Source organism: Silurus meridionalis, chromosome 5 (genome assembly GCF_014805685.1).
Source record: "Silurus meridionalis isolate SWU-2019-XX chromosome 5, ASM1480568v1, whole genome shotgun sequence".
Lineage (NCBI taxonomy): Eukaryota > Metazoa > Chordata > Actinopteri > Siluriformes > Siluridae > Silurus > Silurus meridionalis.
In genome coordinates this window covers 17,129,362-17,155,839 of record NC_060888.1, presented here as the reverse complement: position 1 = coordinate 17,155,839, position 26,478 = coordinate 17,129,362, and the positions used below count along the sequence as shown (strand labels likewise).

The 26,478-nt window shown below is 37.0% G+C and overlaps 1 protein-coding gene across 1 annotated transcript in view; it reads right to left on the bottom strand.

The window, feature by feature from the left end:
* pigg (phosphatidylinositol glycan anchor biosynthesis class G) overlaps nt 1-26,478 on the bottom strand; it is a 136,127-nt gene that overhangs the window by 39,450 nt on the left and 70,199 nt on the right. Inside the window, exons 8-9 of the mRNA XM_046849593.1 lie at nt 24,883-25,167; nt 14,275-14,690 (exon numbers count right to left, since the gene is read on the bottom strand). Coding sequence (XP_046705549.1) covers nt 14,275-14,690; nt 24,883-25,167 — 701 coding nt within the window. The remainder of the gene's footprint in view (nt 1-14,274; nt 14,691-24,882; nt 25,168-26,478) is intronic.

Below are 26,478 nucleotides of genomic sequence, written 5' to 3'. Positions count from 1 at the left end.
ATCTCAGAGGTTTACAGACAATTCCTTGGACTTCTTGGCTTGGTTTGTGTTCTGACACTGTTAATTGTGGAACCTTATATAGACAGGGGTGTGCTTTTCCAAATCACATCCAATCAAATGAATTTACCACAGATGGACTCCAATCAAGTTGTAGAAACATCTCAAGGATGATCATTGGAAACAGGATGTTCCTGAGCTCTATTTTGAGTGTCACGGCAAAGGCTGTTAATATTTATGTCTGTGTGCTTTTTTCCTTTTTTTTTATTTTTAATACATTTGCAAAGATTTTAAGCAATCTTCTTTCACGTTGTCATTATGGGACATTGTTTGTAGAATTTAGAGAAGAATAATGAATTTAATCTATTTTGGAATAAGGCTGTAAAGTAAAGCGCTGTGACTACTTTCCGGATCCACTGTAAATCACTGAGTGGACACATATACAGTACACCCCAGACAAACAGGACTTCCCAGTAAACAGAATTCTAACCAACAACCTCACATGTTAATAATAGTGTAAGCATTTATGTTGTAAGCTTGAAGTAGCTCAACAAGCTATTTGAACAAGAAGCAATATTTGGCAGTCGAGTCTGCATTTCCTCCTGAGTCAAGTGTGAGGCGTCTGAGCACAATCTGAGCCTAACATTTAGCCCTCCGTGTCTTTCAGACGAAACACGCAAAAAAAAAAAAAAATCCGGTAGAGTGGATGACTCACTGCTCTCAAACCGCCGATGTGCACTTCATCTGCATGCACAGAGCCGCTTGTCATTACACAGCAAATTACTGACCATGTCTCTGATGTAAAGCATCATGTGATATGTGGCGAATGCAAAGTATGCACTTACTAAGACATAAAGCACTGCAGGGTGTAATCTTATAGAAAATTATCACCAATGGGGCCTGATGTGAGGTGGATACAAAGCAGGTGATTTTCTTATTACAGCACAGCAAACCTAGTAGTGGGTTTAGTTGTTGAATGAATAGCCAATTACTAATTACAAAATTGTATTTCATCACTGACTAATCACTCAGTCAGAAAAATAATTGCATTAATTATTTCTAATTACTCTTCTTCTTAATTCTTGAAACCGATAAAATGTTTAATTTATTATTATTTTTCTATAGTATTGCTGGAAGCCTGTACAGTATGTAATAAAACTTTGTCATAAAAACTCTAATAAACAACTTTATTCATTACTTTTTCAGAAAGCTATCTTTAATAACCTTCTCAGACCTCCCAGGCAAAAAAGGGGAAAAAAGTTGTTTTTATTTTTTTGTTTTTTTGCTGTTTACTTAGTTTTTGTTTTGTTCTGCTGGGTTTTTTCATTGTTTTTTGGTTAGACTTAGTAAAAAAAAAAAGTCGGCATTTACATCCACAATATACTGTACTTCAAATGCATGACCTGATCAGCTATTTAACTTGAGTATCAGTGTTCCTATATTTATTAGAGATGCCACCAGAACTTTTTAAGACCAAAAAAAAAAAATGACAACAGCAGCATTTTATGGATTTTTTGGAAAGAAAAAGAAATACATTTTGTAGATCTGGCAGGATCATGCATATAGAGTTTTGATGAAATGGGATGTTAGGATGCTGTCGTCCACCTAATCTGATGTGTTATGCCGCCAAAGCTACCTTGAAAGAGAACTTGCACCCTGATTACACTGTACAGTGTCTGTGACTTTTATGTAACAATTAGGATACTTAATACATAATCCCCCATTTTACCTCAGTTAGAATCTCGCACCCCCGGTTTATCGCGGAATTGCATTTGTCACAAAACAAATTTGTTCAGCTGAATTTCCCGGTCTCTCACGGATAGCACCATAGACCAAAAAACTTATAGGGGATTGTTTTCATGGAGTTTTATATTGAAATAATTAAATTTCTTAATATAACTCGAGATCTTCGAGTTCGAGATTTTTCGTTTATCACAAGCGGTTTTGGAACGTAACCACCTCGATAAATGGGGGATTACTGTAATCCTTATTTCTCTCTAAATGTCGACAACCCCCGACCCACCCTCGCCACCCTATTGAGGTACCAGTTAGCACTGGTCGTGTCACTTTCTTTTTTCCAGATCTGACTAATTCATCCTATAGCCCTACCGCTGGAAAGAGTTCTCTTCAGTGGGAGACCACTCTGTGCAGCTAAAGATGATTTTAAATGAACAGCCTAAAGATCCACAAAGAGCAACTCAAGAACCATGACGAGGGATTTGGACTGTAATTAATAGAAATAATCTACTACAATGGCTCCATTTCTGCATTTAAGGGCCCTTCACTGAACAGTTCACTGAACATCACACCTCAACAATGCTAAAACTATAATGAATGGATATTAGGTAACGACCACTTAAGGAAACGTTCTCTTTTGATTCTGGATTCTTCATCATAGCATCCCAGGGAGTTTTTTCCTTGGCATTAGGGATAAGGCACTAAACTTATAGGCACTAAACTTATAGGCACTAACATATAAATTCAAATGTTACAACCTATTTATTTCTGTAAAGCTGCTTTGAGACAAAGGCCACTGTTAAAAGCGCTATACAAATAAAACTGAATTAAATCGAACTGAATGAAAATGTAAAATTATTAAAGGTGGCAAGTAGAATTACAAGGTGTTATAAAACACTGTTGTTTGCTTGCTTATCTCTCCTGCACTGCGCTCACACCTGCTACTCTCCAAAATATTTGCAGTATTTGTAGTATTGTATTTGCAATGTGGATTACAGTAGCCTCATATATTTATGACAGAAATGCTTCAACAAACATATTTTATATTTAAAATTTATATATTAAACCACAAAAGAAAACAGCATCAGAAAGTGGTAGTGATGAGAATACAATGCTTGAGACAATGTTTGTTGTGAAAAAGCGATATAGAAATAAACTTGGCTTAGTGCAAGTCCATAACATTATAGTAAAATAGTTCATTTCAAAATCACAAAAACCCCAAAAAAGAATAATGGAGAACTCTTCATGTAGTAATGACCTAGACCTTTAAACTCTATTGATGAATAATTCTGTTACATAAAATAAAATATTTTTTTAATGGAATTATTTATCTGCTTTTACGAAGTGCAGATGACGTGACTGCTGTTCTCCTGAGAAGGTCATTAACCATTTACTGTAGATGTATCTACACTTTCATTGGAGTTAACCAGTGGCACAATTAAATGATTTGACTTAATTTGGAAAGGCATACACCTGTCTATATAAGGTCTAACTGCTGAAAATACATATCCATATGCAGAGCCATGAGGTCAAAGCAACTGGCCGCAGAGCTCAGGACTATGTAGAGGTACAAATATAAGGAGAGCTACCAAAAAACATTCTGCTGCATTTAAGGCTCACAGGAGCACACAGGCCTTCATAATTATTAAATGGATGAAGTTTGAAGCAAACTGGACTCTAAGAGTAACCTTAGTGTACTGTATTCTCAATAGAGTACTCTTAGAGAATAGAGATGGCTGCCTGGTTGAACTGAGCAATCATGGGAGTAAGGCTTTGGTACAAGAGATGACAAAAACCCACTGGTGAGTCAGGTTGAGCCCCAGAGATCATGTGTGGAGTTGGGAGAAACTTGCAGAAAGACAACCATAACTCTGACACTCCACTTATCTGAGCTTTAGTAGTAATCAGACAAACACTCTACTTAGACATAGGTTACGGTATGTTTCTTCTATTTAATTGCAGTCAAGCCATGACAAGTGGGTGGACTAAAGCAAACACTGATTAGTCAATGGCAGAATGAAAACCAGGATTGACTGCCAAAGTTTTGTTCTCTTTCAAATATCTTTTGTATTCTGCTCGATTAAGAAGGTTATATAAGATTTTATGTTAAATCCTAAATAGTGTTGTATTCACTATACACTATACCATTAAATTGTGCAGTATTGTACTACCTAACTTCACCTTCTTTCGTGAAAAAAGTTTTTTAAAGAAAAACTGACATATGCACTCACTCAGGTTGCACATAGCCCCAAGTCGGGATTTGCTGCAAGGCCATGCCATGCTGTTTGTTGGAGAAACACTACTTTTCTCCCAGGCACAGATGGCATGGGATTCCAACTGTAAACACAACAATGGCAACCATTTACTTTAGGCCAATTAGAAAAAAAAAAAGTTGTATAGTTTATAATTCCTTCTATGTTTGTTAACATAATTTCCGTTGCAGTTCCCAGGTTCCAGAAAGTGATGTGATGTTTACTCTTGCTGGGTTTTGTGATATCTAATTTATTTTTGCCTTCAAATATTTACTCAGCTGTAAAGGCTTTGGTATTTTTATTTATTAATTTATTTTTATTTATTAATTTTTGTTAACTACTACCACACAGTAAGATGGCCTTCATCTAATTGGCCTGTTTACACAATGTGACTGCCACAAAAACTTTAATATTTTCGAATAACTATAAAATCAAATATTTAAACTACTACAAAAATGATTATCTTGATTCCCCCCTATTTCTCAGCCATGGCATCTCATGGTCTTCCCTTCTTATTATGCATCCCATGAGGTATGAAAATGCATTCATCATGTAATAAAATATGAACAAGTGCAAAGTCTAGGCAATAATCAAAGTGAGCAAATGCAAACCTGGAAGCCTTAAGGACAAATTAAAATTTGTGTGTTGAAAATGTTACAAGCATTCAGTATCAGTTCCGTGTCAATAATTAAATATGGACTCGTTATTATTAAGGCTCTCTCTGAAAAGGAAATTGGTCATAGCAGCATGAAAATTCGTAGAGTTTTGGTTTTACTGTTACAGAACAAACATCCAAAAAAAAAAGGAATTAATCAAGATTCGTCAAAAACGTTCCTGCCTATAATTAAAATTAAATATAAGAATAAAAATGAAACAGTGAGTCAGTAAATGCTTTCCAGTAGATTAGAATGTGAAATGGTAACTGCAGTCAGACACAAAGCACACCTTTTTCAACAACACAGAAAGGCTTCAGACAACCAGAATGGGGGGAAAAAACAAGTTAAGGAACATATAGTAGAACTTCTATCAATTTTGGCTGTGCAAGTTAGATTTATGCTGTGTCACAGAGCATTTCTTAGCACCTGGGAAGCTCCAGTCATGCAGCAGTGATAAGCAGTGATTTGAGACCAACAGGAGACAATCAGAAGAGATAGAACATTGTTAGCACTTACATCACCCCATATCATTCGCACATTTTATTTCCCTACCACTCAGCAGGAAGCGATAAACAATGCGCCTTCGTGCCGATTCCTGGCTTGCTGGGGCTCACCGGAGTACTTGATTGAACCGAAAATGATAAAGATATGAGAGAAGGAATGAGCCTGATGTGATTCAGAAGTCATTAAGGATAACAAGTACAATTATCAGGTTAATGGTTCATATTAGCATATGGCATGATGTTGTTGTAAAAAACACCTAGATTCTACTTTAAAGGTAGGGACACACCAAACCGACGCTAAAGAACTAGCTCTGAGAAAAGCCAACTGTAGCATCGTCTCACGTTGCCTCACATCGCTTTCACCTCGCAAAAAATGTGCACCAGAACACATCGGCCAGACCAAAGTCCCCATTTTTCATGAGCTGAACTCAAAGATCTAAGACTGTTTCTATGTACACAAAAAACTATTTCTCACAAATCTGTCTAAATCTGGGTTAATAAGCACTTGTCCTTTGCTGAGAGAATCCATCCACCTCTAAGGTGTGGCATATCATGATGCTGATTAGACAGCATGATTATTGCACAGGTGTGCTTTAGGCTGGCCACAATAAAAGGCTACTTTAAAATGTGCAGTTTTATCACACAGCACAATGCCACAGATGTCGCAGGTTTTGAGGGAGCGTGCAATTGGCAGGATGACTGCAGGAATGTCCACCAGAGCTGTTGCGTGTAAATTGAATGTTTATTTTTCTACCATAAGCCGTCTCCAAAGGCGTTCCAGAGAATCACAACCGCAGACAATGTGTAACCACACCAGCTGAGGACCTCCACCTCTAGCATCTTCACCTCCAACATTGTCTGAGACCAGCCACCCGGACAGCTGCTGCAACCATCTTGCATAAGATTCCAACAGTCAGAAACCGCCTCAGGGAAGCTCATCTGCATGCTCGTCGTCCTCATTGGGGTCTCGACCTGACTGCAGTTTGTTGTCGTAACCGACTTGAGTGGGCAAATGCTCACATTCGATGGCCTCTGGCACTTCGGAGAGGTGTTCTCTTCATAGATGATTCCTGGTTTTTACTGTACAGGGCAAAATGCTTAAGGGAAATGGTGGCCACACCAGATACTGACTCCCCCGAACCCCCTGATACAGTAAAACTGCACAATTTAGAGTGGCCTTTTATTGTGGCCAGCCTAAGGCACACCTGTGCAATAATCATGCTGTCTATTCAGCATTTTGATATGCCACACCTGTGAGGTGGCTGGATTATCTCGGCAATGGAGAAGTGCTCACTAACACAGTGTTAAAGATTTAGACAGATTTGTGACCAATATTTAAGAGAAATAGGCCTTTTGTGTACATAGAAAAAGTCTTAGATCTTTGTGTGCAGCTCATAAAAAATGAGCAATAACAAAAATGTTACATTTATAATTTTGTTCAGCATAGCTTGTACGTTCTGCGCTTGCGTGTACTCCACCATAGCAGCAGGTGGCAGTAGTCTGTATTCAGCATTCAAACAAGTAAACCAAAAGAGCTAGAACTGCGAATATATAAAGCAAGCACCATTTACAACTGCTGTGATCATTACTAAGTAATCTGTCGCTTTTTTTTATCATGTTTGCTAAGTAGAAATTGGACCTAGCATTGTCAGCCCATGGTTTCCTTCTTGTGGATGAACAAAGAGAGAAATGGATAAGGAAAATTCTTTGCTTTATTATTCTTTTCTTTGCTTTCATCAGTTTCTTTTTTTTTTTTTTTTATTTCTTCTCGTCGGAGTTCTCTTTCTTGCCGACAAGCTCTGACACACCGAAAAAAAAAATTCAAACCAGAACAATGTTAAAAATCCACACAAAATCAGATTGGTGTGTCCTGGACTTAAGCTGTGAGATATACTGATCACAGTTTAAGCTTAATTATTGGGGTAATTCTAAATGCCATGATTAATAGGTTAATAATAATGAATAATAAATATGTCAGTATTCTGTATCAACCTTACAGTACCGCTGGTTGCCAAGTACTTGCGTGCGAAATGTTTTTTAATAGTCAGGGGGTATGGCTGACTAAGACTTTCCAGTTTGTTAACATGAGCTTGGGATATAATGCAATGCCAATACCTGTATCTGTAAAGTTTAAGATTGATCAGAAGATTGGTGTTTTAAGCCCCAGCACTGTCAAGCTGCCACTGTTGGGTCTTTGAGCAAAACCCTTAACCATATCTGCTTCAGGGGTGTTGTACCATGGCTGACACTGCATTCCGTGCATCATACGTGAAGAGAAAAATTCACTCTGCTCTAATTTATATGTAACAAATAAAGGCTTCTCCTACTTTCGTGAAAGTCTCAAAAAATCGCCAAATGAGATTGCTATCAAGTCAGACATTTCATCCTGTCGCGTGTCTCGTAATGTGTTTCATTTTCGCCTGTTTTGTAGTTCCATATAAGCCTTAATAGTGTTTCTGACTTCGAAGCAAGGGAGAAAAAGGTTTCTCTGATACATCTTGTCCGTGCTTGCCATACAGTTACTGTGAATGTCTTCACTCGCAAAACACGAATGGACATTTTAATGAGGAAAATGCAACAATGAGTTGTTCGACTGCACTACACAAGAATTCAATAAGCATCTCTGCTGCTGTTCAGCACAGTGTATATGCACAGTGAACTTATAATGAACTTAATTATAGCTCATAGTACATCTTGTTTGTTTATAGTCCTGGCTTCAATTCTGCAGTAGTCATGACCATGCATAAGCAAAAAAACAAATGAACAAACAAACTAAACATGCTATATTCAAGCTATATTCCACTTGTAAACCACTTCTGGTTTTCTTGCTGCTGTAATGACATGGCATGATCCTTTGGTTTATATGCAACAAACTGAGTAAAAGGTAAAAAAAACAACAACAAAAAACACACAAGAACTAAACAATGAATGACTGGAAGAAAAGAATTCTGTAGACAGATGAGTCCAATTTTGATGTATTTAGCTCTAACAGAAGAGCTTTTGCTTCTCACTAAGATGGAGAACACAAGAGAAGATGTTGGCAGACTGCCTCACAGTTACAGTCTAACGTGGAGGTGGAAGCTTAATGGTCTGAGGTTGTTTTGGAGCAGGGAAGGTTGGAGACTTGTTCCGGTTGAAAGCAATACCGAACCAACATAGTGATTACTCAATACTGTACTTTACTGTCATGCAATTCCATCTTGACCATGGCTAACTGGAACCAACTTCACCATACACCAAGACAATGACCCAAAGCATACACTCAAACTCTGTAAGTCTTATTAAGAGAGTAAAGGATTGTTATTGATCATGAAATGGCCTGCCAAGTCACTGCACCTAAATCCTATTAAACTGCTCTTGGATTAAATTGCGCTGTCAAAAAAAAAATATCCAACTATTGAAGAACACTTTTGGCAAGTTTTAAAAGAGGAATGGGAAAGTATTTCAGCTGAATGTATGGAGGAACTAACTGTCCAGATGCCAGAAGTGTGTAAAGCTTTTTTTCATGCTAAGACTGTATTTTTAATGAAAAAGTTTCATACTTGTACATCCATCTATCTATCTATCTATCTATCTATCTATCTATCTATCTGTCTGTCTGTCTGTCTGTCTGTCTGTCTGTCTGTCTGTCTGTCTGTCTGTCTGTCTGTCTGTCCGTCCGTCCGTCCGTCTGTCCGTCCGTCCGTCCGTCTAAGTAAATCCTTCATACTGTTACATTACCTTGTTTGTTGCATATAAACAAAAGTAACATGGATGTGTCAAAAAAAAAACTGATAGGCACTGTACATGATATGCATTATTTGTTTCTGACCACACCCAAATTCCACATGTGATCTATCGCTCATCAACGATAGTTAGGAGACATGATATTACAATGGCATATTACTTACATTATCACAAGGCTAATCTGGACAATTTTATGCTCCAAATAACTATATGTGTATTCTGATTTTAACCAAAAGTGGACATTGAGGTAGAAATGCCAGCACAAGTCAGCATGATGTATGAAATCTTGTCTGCCTTTTCCTCAATGTCCACTACATCACCCAAGTTCATAACTGGTCTTGACTAGAGGGGTCCTTCAAGGGGGTCCGTTAGTTCCTTTTGTCGCTAAAATATAATTAAGTTATAAGTATAAGAACTACAAGTATAATTTGTTCAGCAAAAATGTTATTGGCTTAATGGCTTACCAAAGTCCAGATTAGCAAAATAGCATGACTGAATAATTACAGTAATTACATTTCATTGGTTATTTAGCTTGAAATATCTATTAAAAAAATAAAAAAAAATAAAATAAAAAAAAGTGGCCATATGAAAAGGTTATGTTGAAGTGCTTATGCATTGGTGCTTCACATTATCCACTTTTAATTAGCGCCATGGATTATAAGCAGATCAGAGTTTCTGAATGTGGTGAAGGAGCACATGCTTCTCTGTCTGATCATCTCAAACAATCTGCTTTCGCTGCTGACCTTTAATTGAACACTTAGAGAATAAAAAGAGTACATGAAATTGAATAAAAAAAAACTTATGGAGGTCCTTTCTCAATGACCTGCCTTCAACTATATAATTTACATAAATAGACACAATGCCAATCTTTTTTTTTTACTTCAGAAGCCACAAAGATTTATATTTAAAAGATTACAGTTAGCAAACTATTTTTAGTTTTTTTATATCGATCAGTTCCACCATACTCGATTGAGCTGCTAAACTACGTTGAGTTGCTTTGCAATAGACAACCCCTGATATATACATTAATATAATCGTTTAATTTTTTTCGCTCTGCTCGTTTGTACCACTGTGAGTCTGGTACAGATACAGTACATTCAGAAATCTGAAAAGCGCAGGCATATTTGCCTTTGACAGTTAGACTGTCTAGTGTCTTCTGACTGACAGCAACAACTTGTCTCTAATGAACTCAATGATACAGAATGTCTGCAAATTACACACTATGGTTAACAAGACACACACACAGACATACACACACAGGCAAACACATCGACGTTTGCAATGCGCAGGCGCATGTACACGTTCTTGTCCGCGCACACACCTTCCGGTTCCTCTGTTCTAACGAGCATTAATATCCTTTCACAGCGTGAATCATGAGATAGGCTCCGGGGGTCTTAGTACCTGCTCTGATTCATTCTTTCTGTAATGAGAGGAAGTAGTCAGACCCGGCAAAGAAAGCTCCATGTCACGTCTCTCCCCTTTGTTGACCCCCCGCTACCCATCGCAGAGTCCAGCGTCTGTCCATCATCCTGCTGTAACAAGTCTGGATTTATAATGAGCGCAATCATGGTTATTTATCACTAAGTGCAGAGAGAGGATGAGCTCAGCCCAGGCTTTTTTTAGACACGCTAAGGTAGTGCAACATTATATATATATACTGTAGGGCAATTTTCCAGGTTTCCGCTAGATAAAATCTAACGCCATTCAGTAAGCATGGATCAGTGTTTGCAAAAGAAAAGCGAATGTTTCTTGCATGTGCGTGTGTGTTTGCGTTTGCGTTCAAATCAGCACGCACTTACACTTCACATTTGCCATACAATCTTGTGTCATGCCTTAGTGTTGCAAGTCCTGACATTTTCTTTCCTTCTCTATAATCATTTTGTCCTCCACACATGCGGCCTATTATCCTTGCACCACATTTATATAGTTTAAATATGTATATTTTGTAAATGCTTTCATGGCCCTCAATGAATCTCAATCAGCCGTAAAAAGTGCAGAGTGTGTTCCCGCCACAGCTTATTAGCATTTAATGCTGCTGACAAAAATCTGTAAAAAGCTAAAGCTTACAGAAGGCATGAATTGGCGGCTTAACTGTGAAAGAAAATGGATTTCTCACAGTAAGTTTTTTGGACTTAAATCTACAGCAACAATCTTTTTTTTTTTTTTTTTTTTTTACAGCAAATCCGGAGACAAATTACCGAAAATAAATCTGATGTGAATTAGGTGAAATGAAAAGAAAAGGGGGATGGGGATATATACAGTGCGTTGATCACAGATGCTAAGTACATCACACAGGGAAAACTGCGATGTGAACTGTTTTAGCGTCTCACAACTGTCAGCCAGAAATATCTCTCACTGATGTCCTCTTTGGCCTCTCTCACACTTTCGATGAACACTTTCCAATGATGTGATGAAGAGAAAAAAAAAGCAAGAGGAGATGTGCAATAAGGAATCCTGATGTATTCGTGAAGACGGCAATGATGACACACTGCATACGGGAGTGTACGGGTTACAGATTGAGACCGAACAAATTGGTCACTTTTATAGTCACTTAGTAAAGAAGATGCCAAGTGGAACTGACTTATAAACATTCTGAGCCACAATGTGTCCTCCTTTCATACAGCTGCATTACTTTTGTCTTAAAAGTATGCCTGGTGTAAATTGCCTTTATATTATTTGCCTATATATTTCCAATTTTCATTACGTTGGTGCGTGAGTCAGTTATTTAAACGTTATATAAAATTGCACCCACTCATAAGTACTGTACTAAAATGTTCGCAAACTTGGACTTCTTCAGTACCAACAGGATTTTCGTGAAAGTCTTGACTAAAAACACGTATTTAAAAATAAATGTATTTGTTTTCAACATGATAAATGAAGACCCTCCATTCACATTACTTATTAACGCAGATCATTAACACTATTCTAACAGAAAGATAACCGTTTAGTTTGGGGAATAGTCAAATGTTCTTGTAAGGTAAAAAAAAATAGATATTCTTCCCCTTGTGAGGATATTTTGTTACTATCAATCATCCCTACACACACACACACACACACACACACACACACACACACACACACACACACACACAGTAATTACACACAGACAAACATGGTAATCACATACCACCCACTTCAAGTATTCGAGAAGCTTTAAGCAGACTCTGATTCCAGTTTATCCACTTTAAATAAGTACAAATGCATTAATTCGATGGTGCAATAAAGGTTCACTGGGCTTTCCCCAAACAACTTGCCTTTTCCTCACGATGAAAAATGTCTAATTGAACCCAGTAGCAGGTATTAGAAGTCTTAAATGTGAAAAAGCTTAAATATACGACCCAATTTGGACAGCGTTACGATTTCAGCTTTAAAGCTTTCTCTAAATGAGTATCGGTCCCTCAAACTGACAACCCAGATTTATACTGGAGCTGATGCTGTTTAGTCTGTCTGATGCTTAGTCAGTTAAAAATAGACTTTTGAGAGTTTTTTTAATGAAACGTGGCTGCTGTCAGAGATAGTGAGACTAGATGCAACGAGAGGGCCAACAAAGAGATTAGGATAAGTAATAAATAAATATAGTAATAAAGCTGGTTACTAGCATCTAATATTAGTTTCCTCTAAAACAGCATAACAAACCAACATAACATTACGTTGTTTGGTTGATGAACTTTTACCCTTATCACTGGCCTGTACTGTGTGCATCGTACATATACTAAATTATTAAATAAGAAACTTGGATTTCATCTTCTTTATCACCAGCTGTGTTTTAACCCACAATTATTTTTTTTTTACTCTCTAAACTATCAAGAAATTGGAACTCGATGGCAATTGCATAGACAGGAATTCTTTTGCAGCAAACAACTTCAGTCACAGTTACAAATTTGTATAACAAAATGACCTATAAAATCTACTTAAATTAAAAAAAAGACGCCATTTCAAAAAACAGTTTTAGACATTTGACCTTACTGTGAGTCTGTTTAGATTAGTTCTAAAATCTAATCTATTTTAAACAAAATCAAACACTACTCTTTTCTTCTGTAATTTGTGTACTTCTCCCTGTAATAAAGTGACCTGATCGATCTGTCTGTCTGTCCCTGTTTAGATCAATTCCTAAAATACAATAAAATTATCCTGGATGGATCGATGGATGAATATATGGATGGATAGAATAACTGACTGACAGAAAGATGATTGAATGGAAATAATTATAAATAGCCAATAGGCATTACCTTTTCCTGATCAAGAACATGTACATAACATCTCTGTATAACAACCAAGCAGGAGGCTATTGTACAAAAGCTATTCCAGCCATTTGACTTTGTTTGGGAATCTGATTAGTTCATCTGTTAAGAATTATATAGTGAACACACAGATGGACATATGGCTTAAGTGATGGCAAAACTCGTAGATAGACAGAAAATAAGACTTGAGTTTCTGAGCATAAGCATGTAAGTAACATCTTTGTATGACAAACAGTGATGGACCACAAAATTTGATCTGTTCATCTGCTGGATATGATGATAATTTCATATAAACCCTACAAACATTGCGCCACTCATTCTTGAGAGATTGTGCCAATAAGAATCTTGGACAGACATATGGATTAACAGTTTTACCATTTTTCCAACTAAGTCAAGTCAAGTATTTCTATAGCGCTTTCCACAACAGACATTGTATCAAAGCAGCTTTACAAAATTTAACAATTAAGGTGAATGGTGTGCATTTATCCCTGATGAGCAGCCATAGTGACTGCGGCAAGGAAAAACACCCTTAGATGTTATGAGGAAGAAACATTGAGAGGAACCAGACTCAAAAGGGGAACCCATCTTTTTTTTGGGTGACAACTAATGGTGGAGTGCTATGTGTTGAAGTGTTAAATGTTTTCTTTCGTGTCACTTCCACGCAAGATTTGCCAATTCCCATCCTTTGTCTGTTGATATATATATGCTGATAATGTTTAAATAAATGTAAAACAATCGTGCGACAGCGTTATATGACATTAGAGATAAATCTGTGCAGTGCTGATTCAACAGTTAAGGCTCTGAGATACTAATCAGAAGGTTAAAAGACTCAAGCCCCAGCACTGCTAAGCTGTCACTTGCTCTTGCCCCTGAGCAAGTCTCGTAACTCTCTATGCTCATGGGTGACTCTGTACCCTGCCCGCAAATTCCAAATACACACTGGTGGATAAGATACTGGACTTTAGATTAGAAGGTTGAGAGTTAAATTCCCAGCACACAACCAACTTGCCATTTCTAGGCCTTTAAGCAAGGCCCTTTACTCTCATCTGCTCAGTTGTATAAATGAGAAAAACGTAAAATAGATCTGGATAAGGGCATGGGAGTCTGAAATATCATGCATTAAAACCTTATCTACATAGCATTTCGATTTGTTCTTTCTTACCTGTTGAGCCAGTGGCTCAGGTCAGGAATATGTGCCCATTGTACCCCGGTCTGGTTGAGAGACCTGAGCATTCGGCAGCATGCCAGAGTGAGGAGCGGTGTGGCCAGTGCTAACCACTTCTCTGAGTTTGCGCTGACGCCAAGCTCAGCTACCGGAGAGAAAGATGCACCTTTTTCCTCCATGGTAGAAGGCAGGAGAAGGCTTTCATCCTCTTTCTCACCGGGGCATCTCTTTTCTCTAAAGTACTTTCTGCAGACATCTTGGAAGACAGCCAGACACAGAGTGTTGAGCAGGAAGTACCAGGTCTGGTGTTCCTCTTCTACAAAGCTGCTGGAGGCCAAGCTTAGAGTGTGGCCAAGTGTGCCAACCAGGAGCAGGACATCCAGTTCAGACAGATTCCACTCTCTGGAAGAGGTCTGAGAGAGAGAGAGAGAGAGAGAGAGAGAGAGAGAGAGAGAGAGATGTAAAAAGTATCACCTATTACATGCACACTCACACCCGCTGACTGTGTGTCTGTGATAGCTCCTCTCTCACTCGAGCTCTCAGCCGTGTTAGGACGTGCTGGGAACTAATTAAAGGACTTTAAATTAAATCATAGGAATAAAGGTGTTAAGAGCCTGGAATGCAGGCAAGTGTAAAATGTACTCTGTGCCAAATAAGCCACACTGAAATCAGCGGCAAGATTCCTGCAGTGCAGAATGCTGTTGTGAAAGGAGGAGGCTTAACCAAATACCTGTTAGGTTCAACTGAACCAGAACCAAGTTCCTGCCCTGAACACTATGGAGGAAAAAAAAACTATTTGAGAAACCTCATGCTTATGCTATACATAATTGTAAGTTAAACACAGACTGGGTGTGAATCCAGCAAAATATTTCAGTAAACTGATCCAAGAACTTAAAATACCATAGCTGAGATGATAAATGTAGTTATTAAAAATGGTTTCATAGTAGTTGTTTTCAAAGCTAACTTTGCAGCTTCTTGCTACAAATTACATCATTTATGCATATGATAACATGCATTTATGTAATGAATTAATAAATTGTTCTGTTCAAGCTAAACATTTTAATCCACATATTATGTCTATAAACAAATAAGGAAGATTTCCTAAAGTTTGGTCGCAACCCAATACATTCAGCACACACAACTGTGTGTTTCAGCTTCAGCAGACATGGTATAAAATAAAAGTATATGTAGAAACAGCAGCTGGATGCAGTTCGGATATGATACAAGTGTGGATTGTAATACATTCTAGAAATGATATATAGTGAAGGCAACATAATTATCAATAAATCAATATGAGTATGAATATTTATTAATTAATAAATATATATTAAATATGTATATTATGTAAAATGTATAATAAATAATTAATTAATAAATAATGGTTATATTAAAAAGTATATTAAACACTATTAATAATATTTAAAATGAAAATGTTATATTTTAAAGTAAATAAATACATTTAAAATTAATAATTATTGGTATCACTACTGTTATAATAAAATTAATAATTATAATTAGGAATACAAATACTACTACTAATGATAATATTAATAAATGCATATCATTTGCAAGTTACATTATTATTATTAAAATAGATTTTTAAATATATTTAAATATTTATCTGAAAGTAGCTCATTGGATCAAACATGCGGATGATCCCCTGTGGCGACCCCTGATGGGAGAAGCCGAAAGAAATACAGCTCATTGGATCAGAAACTAGAATTAAAGACTTATTTTTTATGTCAGAAATGGGACGTTTTCACAGAATATTACAAGATTTTGTATTTATTTTCTCTTAAAAAAAGAAAAAACAGGAAATGAATTAAAAATGCCCACAGGCACACATGTTTAGCTCTACCATGAAACAAAACATAAATCACTTCTTTTAAAAGCAATGAACTAATCACTATTGGTTAAGCAATGGGAAGTTAATATCTTCCATTCAGTCATGTGGACATCTTTGAAGCAGTAACTGTAATAATAATAGAATAATAAATGCATTATGAAAGTCACATATTTATTGAGAAGGCTGTGGGCTAAACAAACACACACACACACACACACACACACACACACACACACACACACACACACACACACACACACACAGGCATGCTACAGTGCTTCTGTCATTTTGTTATTAAACAACTAATGGGAGCAATGTTTAAAGGCCTAAGCAATAAAAAGTGGACAAACATACCACACGGATTTTGCCCACTGCATGCCAGACCTACAAAAGGAAAAATTTCCCCACAAGAGAGTTTACAACACACGCTACTGCTGTGGATTAAATAGCACAGGAGAAGTTTCTTTAAACAACATAAACAGCATAATGTAGGCTGTTAATCATTGCTATGTTTTTAAGGATTCTTTAAAACATACATTTGCAGTGTTTTTCTAGAGAAAAGCTAAAATATTGAAAAAATTCTAAGTAATAAAAATACCCCGGACCCTTCTTCCTGCATCTGTTCAAGAAACACACATCCACAGTCTTCCCTTGTGTGCTAATAAAACCCTAGTTAGTTACTCCTGATGCCTGAGCATCATGATATATACAAAAACCAGTAGCCATGACTCCAGTTACCATAGGGACCTCCTGCTCCTGTGGGCTGTGACAGGGTCTCAGTGCAATGACCAACAGGCCACCATCCATCAACTAGAGTAGCACTGAGAAAAACTTAGTTGTGGGGAAAATGAATTGTAACCAACACCCCACACTGACATTTGTGTACAATCAGGGAGAGGGGAAGAAAAAAAAGCGCCGCCCCCTCCTTCCCTTTTCTTCCTCCCTCTCACTCTTTCTCTCTGTCTCCCTTTCTTTCTTTCGAGTCATGCTTGATTCACCTCTACTAGAATATTTGCATCCATAAAGCTGCAAACTCTCTGGAAACCATCCATTTGGAGATTATATTTGCCAGAGTTAGTTTTTCTTTGTTTTGGTCTCTGTTGGTTATGGTTTTTGATCTCAAAATAAGAAGAAATCATGGTGGGGCTAAAATAAGAATGAAAAAAAAAAGAAAACAGGCTTTTTTTATTTATATGCTAATTCAGTGCATCCTATGAGTAAAACAATCCCTCTGATAATTGTTTCGGTTTGTTATTTGGAGCACTTCCCATCACCAGCAACTTATCAAAACCTGTATCTCCATATAACTGGAGGTTTCCCTTCAAGACAATAAAGACTCAAGGATTATTAGAAATGTTTTTCCTAGACTAAAGAAGACCTCCTTACTATGTTGTCCCGATGCTAACTCTCTCTCTCTTTCTCTGCATGCCTGGGTTTTCTCCGATATTATTCGTCTTTCCAAAACACGTGAAAAGCACACAATAAATTCTCCCTAGTTGTGAAAAAGTGTGTAAATGTCACGGTTATGCCAAAACTGCCACTATACTACATTCTTCCACCAGCACCTGCATGTCACATGTCTCACGGATCACTCAAACCTGTTCCTTGTTACCCCTATAAGCACCCCTATTTCTGTTTCTGTGTGTGTATCATTGTCAAGCTTGACACATATCATTCATGTTTCTCATACTTGGTAGTTACTGGAGTCTTGTTTCAAGGTTGCTATTTTGACCTGTTTAGTTTAGTAAGATCTGGACTGCAGGCTGGCCATTTCAGTACCCGGATCCTTCTTCTATGCAGCCATAATGTTGTAATTGATGCAGTATGTGGTCTGGCATTGTCATGTTGAAAAATACAAGGTCTTCCCTGAAAGAGACGACGTCTGGATGGGAGCATATGTTGTTCTAGAACTTAGATATACCTTTCAGCATTGATGGTGCCTTTCCAGATGTGTAAGCTGCCCATGCCACACGCACTCATGCAACCCCATACCATCAGAGATGAAGGTTTCTGAACTGAGCGCTGATAACAACTTGGTTTGTCCTTATCCTCTTTAGTCTGGCGTCCCAGTTTTCCTAAAAGAACTTCAACTTTTGATTCATCTGACCACAGAACAGTTTTCCACTTTGCCACAGTCCATTTTAAATGAGCCTTGGCCCAGAGAAAACGCCTGTGCTTCTGGATCATGTTTAGATATGGTTTCTTTTTTGACCTATAGAGTTTTGGCCGGCGACGGCGAATGTCATGGTGGATTGTGTTTTTTCTAGAAGTATTCCTGAGCCCATGTTGTGATTTCCATTACAGTAGCATTCCTGTATGTGCCATCTAAGGGCCCGAAGATCACGGGCATCCAGTATGGTTTTCCGGCCTTGACCCTTACGCAAAGAGATTGTTCCAGATTCTCTGAATCTTTGGATGATATTATGCATATTAATCCTCCAGCTGTTGCTTATATGTACATTTAACTTTTCAAGCCTCTTATTGCTACCTGTCCCAACCTTTTTGGAATGTGTAGCTCTCATGAATTCAGAATGTCTCACTTTCAACATTTGATATGTTATCTATATTCTATTGTGAATAAAATATAAGTTTATGAGATTTGTAAATTATTGCATTCCTTTTTTGTACACAATTTGTACATTGTCCCAACTTTTTTGGAATCGGGTTTGTAATTCTTTTTGACTTCACCATCCAGTTTATCCCAGAGATTCATTGTCTTGTCTGGCAAACTGGGTTCCAGAAAGCCGCAGTCCAAATGGAATTGCATTTTGTATTCCTTTTACCCAAAATAAGCCACCAACCTTTCTTGCTCCAAAACAGCGTAAAAAAAACAAGTTCCACCTCTATGTGTGACTATGTGGGTGAGGTAGCCTGCTGCCATCCACTCTCCTGTTCTCTGTCTTACATAAGTTCTTCTGTTACAGCCAAAAACGTCAAAATTGGACTCGTCTGTCCACAAAACTTTCTTCCAGGCATTCACTGTCCAATTCATGTGTTTTACGATTATTTTGATAATCGATCAATCAGGACATGTAAGTATTTTTTTTTTATTAGATGTTTTGCTTATTATAACTATAAAAAACCCTAATTCAAATTATTTTTGTATAAAGATGTACTTTTAAAAAATGCAAAAGCCACATATTGATTTTAATCTTTAATTTATCCATTTTAAGGCTTATAGTGGCTGCTTGTTGAGAAGTAAATGGAGGATTTCTCCTATGAACAAATTCACTCATGCATGGTGGTTTCTTTTTGTATAAAAAAAGAATTTAATAAAATAACGCATCTTAGTATGCAAGGTAAAGAAATGTGTGTAAATCAACATTTGTATTGTTTTTAATGATAATTGCAAATGTCAAGAAAACAGGCAGCCATCTAAAGTTACACAGTATTTGCTTAAAAGACTAGGTGTTACCAAACTTTTGACAGGCACTGTATATTTATTAGATTAACTGGCAGCAGTCAGGTACACCGTTTTAAAGGAGTTGTCTGTTAAACAGGCTTGTCTTTTGGGCCAAACAGAAACCACAATCAGCAATGCTGGCAAGATCAAATAAGCAAAGAAAAGAAAATTTTAATTAAACAAACACAAAAAAAACATAATGAATGCTGTTCAACATACCATTACACAACACACCCACTGCAAGTTATTTCAGTGCTAATAATAGCACACGCCACATCAGAATTCTTTCAAGCTGTACTCACTCATATACACAAATTCATGAGCTTATATACTTATGCAGTGAACATACACCCCTAGTTTTATGAACAGGTCAATGAGCTTAATACTTTGATCTCTATCCACTGTGGCATGTGGTAGAAGAGAAGATTTACAAAATAAAAGTTCAAACTTAAATTATCTGCAGAAATTGATAATGCAATCAGGTCAACAAGAGCCAGAATCCTGTGGAATCCATGTCATGAACATTAAACCTGTATTGAGAGCAAAGCAAAGCCCTACCTGGCATTAGTATACTGTAGTTTTTCTAAAAACTGCAGTGAGAGGATTCAACATTCATTATGGTCTCAGGATCCAAAAAGTCATCTTTTATCAACTTTACACAGTATTACATGACTCCAAACATTTCACACTTTCCATGCTAATTTAATCACTGTATCTAATTAATCTACAAAATAGACTAATTTCAGCTTTTATTCACTAGATCTTTAGTGGCTTAGTGTGAATCAAAAAGCTTTTTCAAGCTTCCCTGAATATTTGCTGGAATATTTGCTCACTCCTCCTGACAAATCTGGTGCAACTTTGTCAGGTTTTTCAGTCCCCTTGCTTTAGGCATGTTTTACTTTCTTTCTCCTTTTTTTTTCAAGTTCAGCCATATAAATATATTTTCTTGGATTCAGTTACAAGATTTAACGTTCCACCAAAACACGCCCAAAACTTAATGCTCCCACCTCCATGCTTCACAGCTGTGATGACATTCTTAAGATTAAAAGGCTCATCTTTCCTCCTCCATACATAGTTCGTACAGTTAATCATTAAGTACAAATAGTTTATCTGACCAAAATTTTGATGCTCAGTCTGGAACTTCTTAGTTTGCCAGTGTGGGGACTTTTGTCGTGTACACATTTTAACCCTAAACTAGAAACTGTATAGCATCAATGCACCTACATTATGGCAGAACCGAACATGTGGAGGTTATTTTTTTTTTTCTGTGGGCCTGATTTAGTTGCCTAGATTCTTCATGGTAAAAGGGAAAACACTATCTTTAAAAATGGGACCTGCTAAAGCCACTCACCTTCCAATTAACTTCTAATTATGACAAGTGAACAATCAAAGAGTCATTAGGTCAATTTCTGGGATCTTTTAGAAGATTTAGAGAGCCAGGTCACTCTTGAGAAAAAAAAGAGTTGCTGCAAGGCTGATATAGTAAATCAAAGCCAAAACAAATCGGTCGCTAACATACAATAATCCCTCGCCACATCGTGGTTCAGCTTTTGTGGTCTCACTGTAACGCAGGTTTTTTCGCTGTATTGCGAGATTAAGCTGTATTTAGGTAGTATGGTTGAAAGGGGTCTGGAACGTAACCCCCGCGATAGGCGAGGGATTACTGTATTGTTTTAAAATGACCTCTGATATTCGGCCCAAAATTACTTACCAAAAGAAATGTGTAGTAACATGAAATGTGTGAATATTAGAAAAACTGAGACTGACTATCTACACAGTAGAATCAGTGTACATAAATCTTTGGCCTCAACTGTAAATATTATATTACATTATATATTGCATTTGTGTTTTTAAAAATGCTTAGAAGTACTTATTTACACTGTTCTGGCTCAAAGAACAGGATCCTGGCTTTTTTTTCTGTAACACACAATCTCTCAAAAAAAATAATAATAAAAATTTTAATAGAGAACCATATGCAGTAGTGAATCTTACAGTAAACCAGCCAAACAAAACTAGACAAAAACTAGGTCTTCACCTATTAAAGACTATAAAATTGATTAGTGTACTATAAATAAACAATAAATAAATAAAAAGCCCACTTAGATGTGTTTCACAGTATTTTCTTTAAAGCCTTAATCAAAGCAGGCTGAAGGCATATAAGAAAAATGGCATTCAATGTTAACTTATACGTCCCTGCTTGATTATTTCCATCACGTTAATGTGCAATGTCCATTTAAATAATCAAACATAAATTATATTTGTGAGCTGCTTTTCATTTTTTTGTCACCATGCCAATTAATTTCATCAGACACTTCTCTGTTCAGTTTAGGATATAAAAAAAGAAAAACTTGGTGAGTCATCAATGTTCTAGCCAGCTTTCAGTCAGAGTGAAAATGACCTTCAAAAATCATGATGAGCTAGATCATTAATACTCATACAGCATGCATTTTAAACTTACTTCATTCTGACATTTTTATATAAACTCCGATCTTTCTAAACTATGCTCGTAAGCGTCTCAACTCTTTACATTACATTTTCCATAAAATCTTGAAAAGACACAGAAAGGAGGCACAGAAAACAGTTTAAGGGAGAAAGATTGGAGACAGACAGAAATCACTCTTCATCTTTGGAAGCGGTAATTAAGAGAGGTTGGCATGTTTATTTTTAATTGAATTTGTTCACTGATTCTAGGCAGGGTAACATTATTATCACTGTTCCTCTAACAATAGAGGTTTAGCAGAGAACATTTTTCTTAAGGTAGCCTATTCAAAGGGGGAAGGAACAGCTATTTAATAAGACCTTTACATTTAAAAAAGAAGTGGTGGCACTGGAAAGCTTGCAAAAGGTGGGGAAAAAAGTCAGGCTATGTAGCTATAAAGTGTTCCAACTTACTACAGATCAAAAGGTGAACCAATTACCAGGCAAACCAAGCCTGCTTTATAACCAGAGCAGAGCAAACTGAAACACAACTCTTTTTCTTCACACACAAAACTATAGGACAGGACCTCGCTATTAGCTTACACTGTAGAAGAACTAACGTCTAAAACTGAAGCCTCTGTATTAGAGGCAATGAACTCAACAGAACTTGTACCTATGAACCACTGCTGTAATGACAAAGAAGTGTATGATCATTATAAACATCCTTCTTTATATATATATATATATATATATATATATATATATATATATATATATATATATATATATATATATATAAAATTATAATATATAATATTTAATATTGTAGATAGATAGATAGATAGATAGATAGATAGATAGATAGATAGATAGATAGATAGATAGATAGATAGATAGATAGATAGATAGATAGTGTAAGATCACATGGGCTGATATTTGGAAGGTAGATTTCCATCGTATCAGGTTCTTAGTCCAAAGTGTCTATGATGTCTTACCAAGTCCTGCAAACCTTCACCTCTGGGAAAGAGTGAGACACCTTCCTGTCCCCTTTGTTTGGAAAGGGGATTGCTAGAACATATCCTTATCAGCTGCTCAAAAGCCCTTGGAGATGGACACTATAGCTGGCGCCACGACAAAGTGCTTAAGGCAATTGCTGAGAGCTTAGCCATAGCCATTAATGTCAACAAAGGCCATTTCAAGCCAAAGACCATCACAATCCAGAGTAAAGTCTGGTCTCCTTACTTCTGCTACAGACTGGCAATTGCAGGTGGATCTAGATAAATGGCTGAAGATCACTACCAGAATAACTCTAACCAACTTCGTCCGGACGTGATGATTATCCCAGATTCCACAAAGCAATTGATTTTATTGGAGCTCACTGTGCCCTGGGAAGAGCGCATGGAAGAGGCCAACGAGAGGAAGCGGGCTAAGTACCAAGAGTTAGTTGAAGAGTGTAGAAGGCAGGGCTGGAAAACTCGTTGTGAGCCATTGGAGATGGGCTGTAGAGGTTTTGCAGGGAGTTCACTCTGCAAAGTGCTCACTTTACTAGGAATTACTGGGGAGGCAAAGAGTAAGGTAATTAGAACCGCAACTGAAGCCGCAGAGAAAGATGGTTTTGGATTAAGAGGGCAGAACCGTGGGCAATTGCCACTGGGACACAGGCCGGAGTCTGATCAACCCCGGCTGTGTCGCCTGGACGAGAGTGTCTGATGTTGAAAGATCCGAAACACCCAATGACCCCAGGATACATCACTGATGATGTGTCCCAGTGCATCTGCATGATGTATTTTGTATTATTATTAAAATTGAAAACATAAACAACAATGCTAGGTGTGTCACTGTGACTACTCACTCCATACCAGAAACAAGATTTGTTTTTTGTGCATGCATGAAAACACTAAAGAATTCATATCTCTTCCAGCGAATGTCCAGCTTCAGTGAAGGAGTAAATGAAAGAAGGATGGGCGGAATTAAGACATTTGTCAAGTAGAACAGTTAAGTACATCATCTTTGAAAAATTAAATATTTAAATGCAAAACACACACACACACACACACACACACACACACACACACACACACACACACACACACACACACACACAAACACACACACACACACACACACACACACACACACACACAGACACACACATGCACCTGTATTATCCAAATGGGGTCTAACAAATGTAAACTATTTAATACATTTTTTTTCCCTTTATTTAATTGTTTTTAATCAGTTAAATTTGTGACAATTTAATTGATTAGTTAATCATATATAAGAAAGTGTATTTATTCAATTTAATTTCTTTATTTCTATTTTTTTATTCTATCATTTAAATTATTATTTTAGATATAATTAACCAAGCAAACATTTTATTTAATATTGTTAAAAAAATTTCAATAAAAAACTACAAGCAATTTTATGTTTTGCATTTGTTCCCCCTAACTGTACAAAACAATTTAACCAAAAAGTGACTTAAAAACCAAAGTTCCCACCAAACCATGAATTTATTCATATATATATTTATATAAGATAATGTTAAATTAAGAATTGCAACCATAACCACACTCAAGACTGGAGTTTATTATCAAAACAACTAGGACTAAATGTGAAATAGAATGTTCAAAAAGCACATACGAATCTTATGATCAGTTTTCCAAAGTTTTCTCCACATAGTGTATTTTAAAGGGAGATAATTTGTGGTATAATTTATTACATTGGACTCTACTGGTGAGTTACTTATTGGTAAAAACAAAGCCTTGGACTAATTCAGGAGAAAAAATAACTTGCACTGGACCTTCAATTTATCATTTGCTTTAAATGACGAACAATTGCAGTTTTTGGAACACAAATAATGCAAACCAAACTCTTAACGGATTAAAACTAATAACCCCAATCCATTATGCCTTTCCTCCTTTTATACCGTCTTGCTCACCTTGGTCAGCTTGTTATCGACTTTGTGTGCATGTCTGGCTGCCATGGACACCAGAGAACAAAACAGAGCTGAGGAGAAGACGATGCCGGCAAAGGCCAAGATCCAGGGCAGTGAGCAGAAGTAGCAGGAGGCCTCGGACGAAGTGCACACCATCACATGAACAGAGAAACCCAGCAGGACAAGGAGGTAAAAGGGTAGAGAGAGGAAGGTGGTTGCCAGGGGAACATCCACACATGCAGCGCCACTCAGAGCCTCTGGCATGGCCAACAACAGCATCGCCAGAAGCTGCAGAAAGATAGAGACCCAGTAATTAGATCTACATTGTATGGAACATATGAGAAAATAAATTCAAACATTTACACACTATTTCTGTACCTGCCTGAACAATATGACAGTACATTTAAATATGTGACAGATGTTTAAATAGTCAGAAACTGCACAAAATATAATACAGGATTGATTTTTTTTTTGACTATAACTCTGTTGACACCTACCCATTACATCTATATGCTTTGGTGTTAATGACCTGTACACTTTTGTGAAAACTTTATATTTTTTTCCATTCAGTCACAAGATCATTAATAATATCAGGCACTGATGTTTCACCTGAGGTCTAGTTCATCCTTCATCTGTTTAGTGAGGTTGTGGTCAGGGCTCTGTGCAGGCCACTCAAGTTCTTTAAAACCAACATTGGCAAAGCATGCCTTAATGAAGCACTTTTTGCACAATATTTGTATAAATAATGTATAGTTTATCGTACCACCATAAAATAAAATAAAATGTAAACATAGCAACATATAAAACGAACATTGGTATTTTTTTATTTTCTTATTCATTTTTTTTAACATATCTATCTGGGTAGCAATGAAAATAAAAGTAATAGCCTGGATACCAAATCTGTCTCGGGTACCTAGTTTAGTGATTTGTCCACCCCTGTACAAAATTCTGCTCACATTGGACTGTGACACTGATATGGTCAGTGTGATCAGCAACCCTGCTAGACTGAACCTGCTGATTAGAATAAAGCAATATTCAAACAAGGCCAACATGCCTGTCTGTGGAGTTGCCCTTGACACATTAATAGGCAAGTCTAATTACCATACCTTCCCCTACCAATTTTCTGCCTAATCCCAAGGCCTGATCCACAGGCTAAATGTTTCTGCACATAGCCTGTCAGTCTCACACCTACCCCATTGTTAAAGTGTGTTTAGAAATACCAAGTGAACGCCTACACATTCCTTCAACTGCATACATGAGTCAAATCTAGAGGTGTAGGCTGGGAATAATGCTTTTCTGGGGGAATCATTAGTTGGGCCAAGCTAGGATGAGTTTTCATTTAGCCAGCAACTTGGAATTATTTGTATAGTGCATGTATCAATTAAATATAATTTCCTATACCGTTGTTGAACAAATGGCAATTAAGGTCACTGCAAATAAGCTGCAAAATTGTCTAGATCTTCTCAAAGGAAGCGTGTTGATGTCAAATGGTGCTAATCAAGTCACTGTTCGTTTTCAGATGACAGAAGACATTAAAAAATCAATTTAGACTCTTGGAAAAGAACAACCAGGCCATTATCAATAATAGGGGGATGTGGG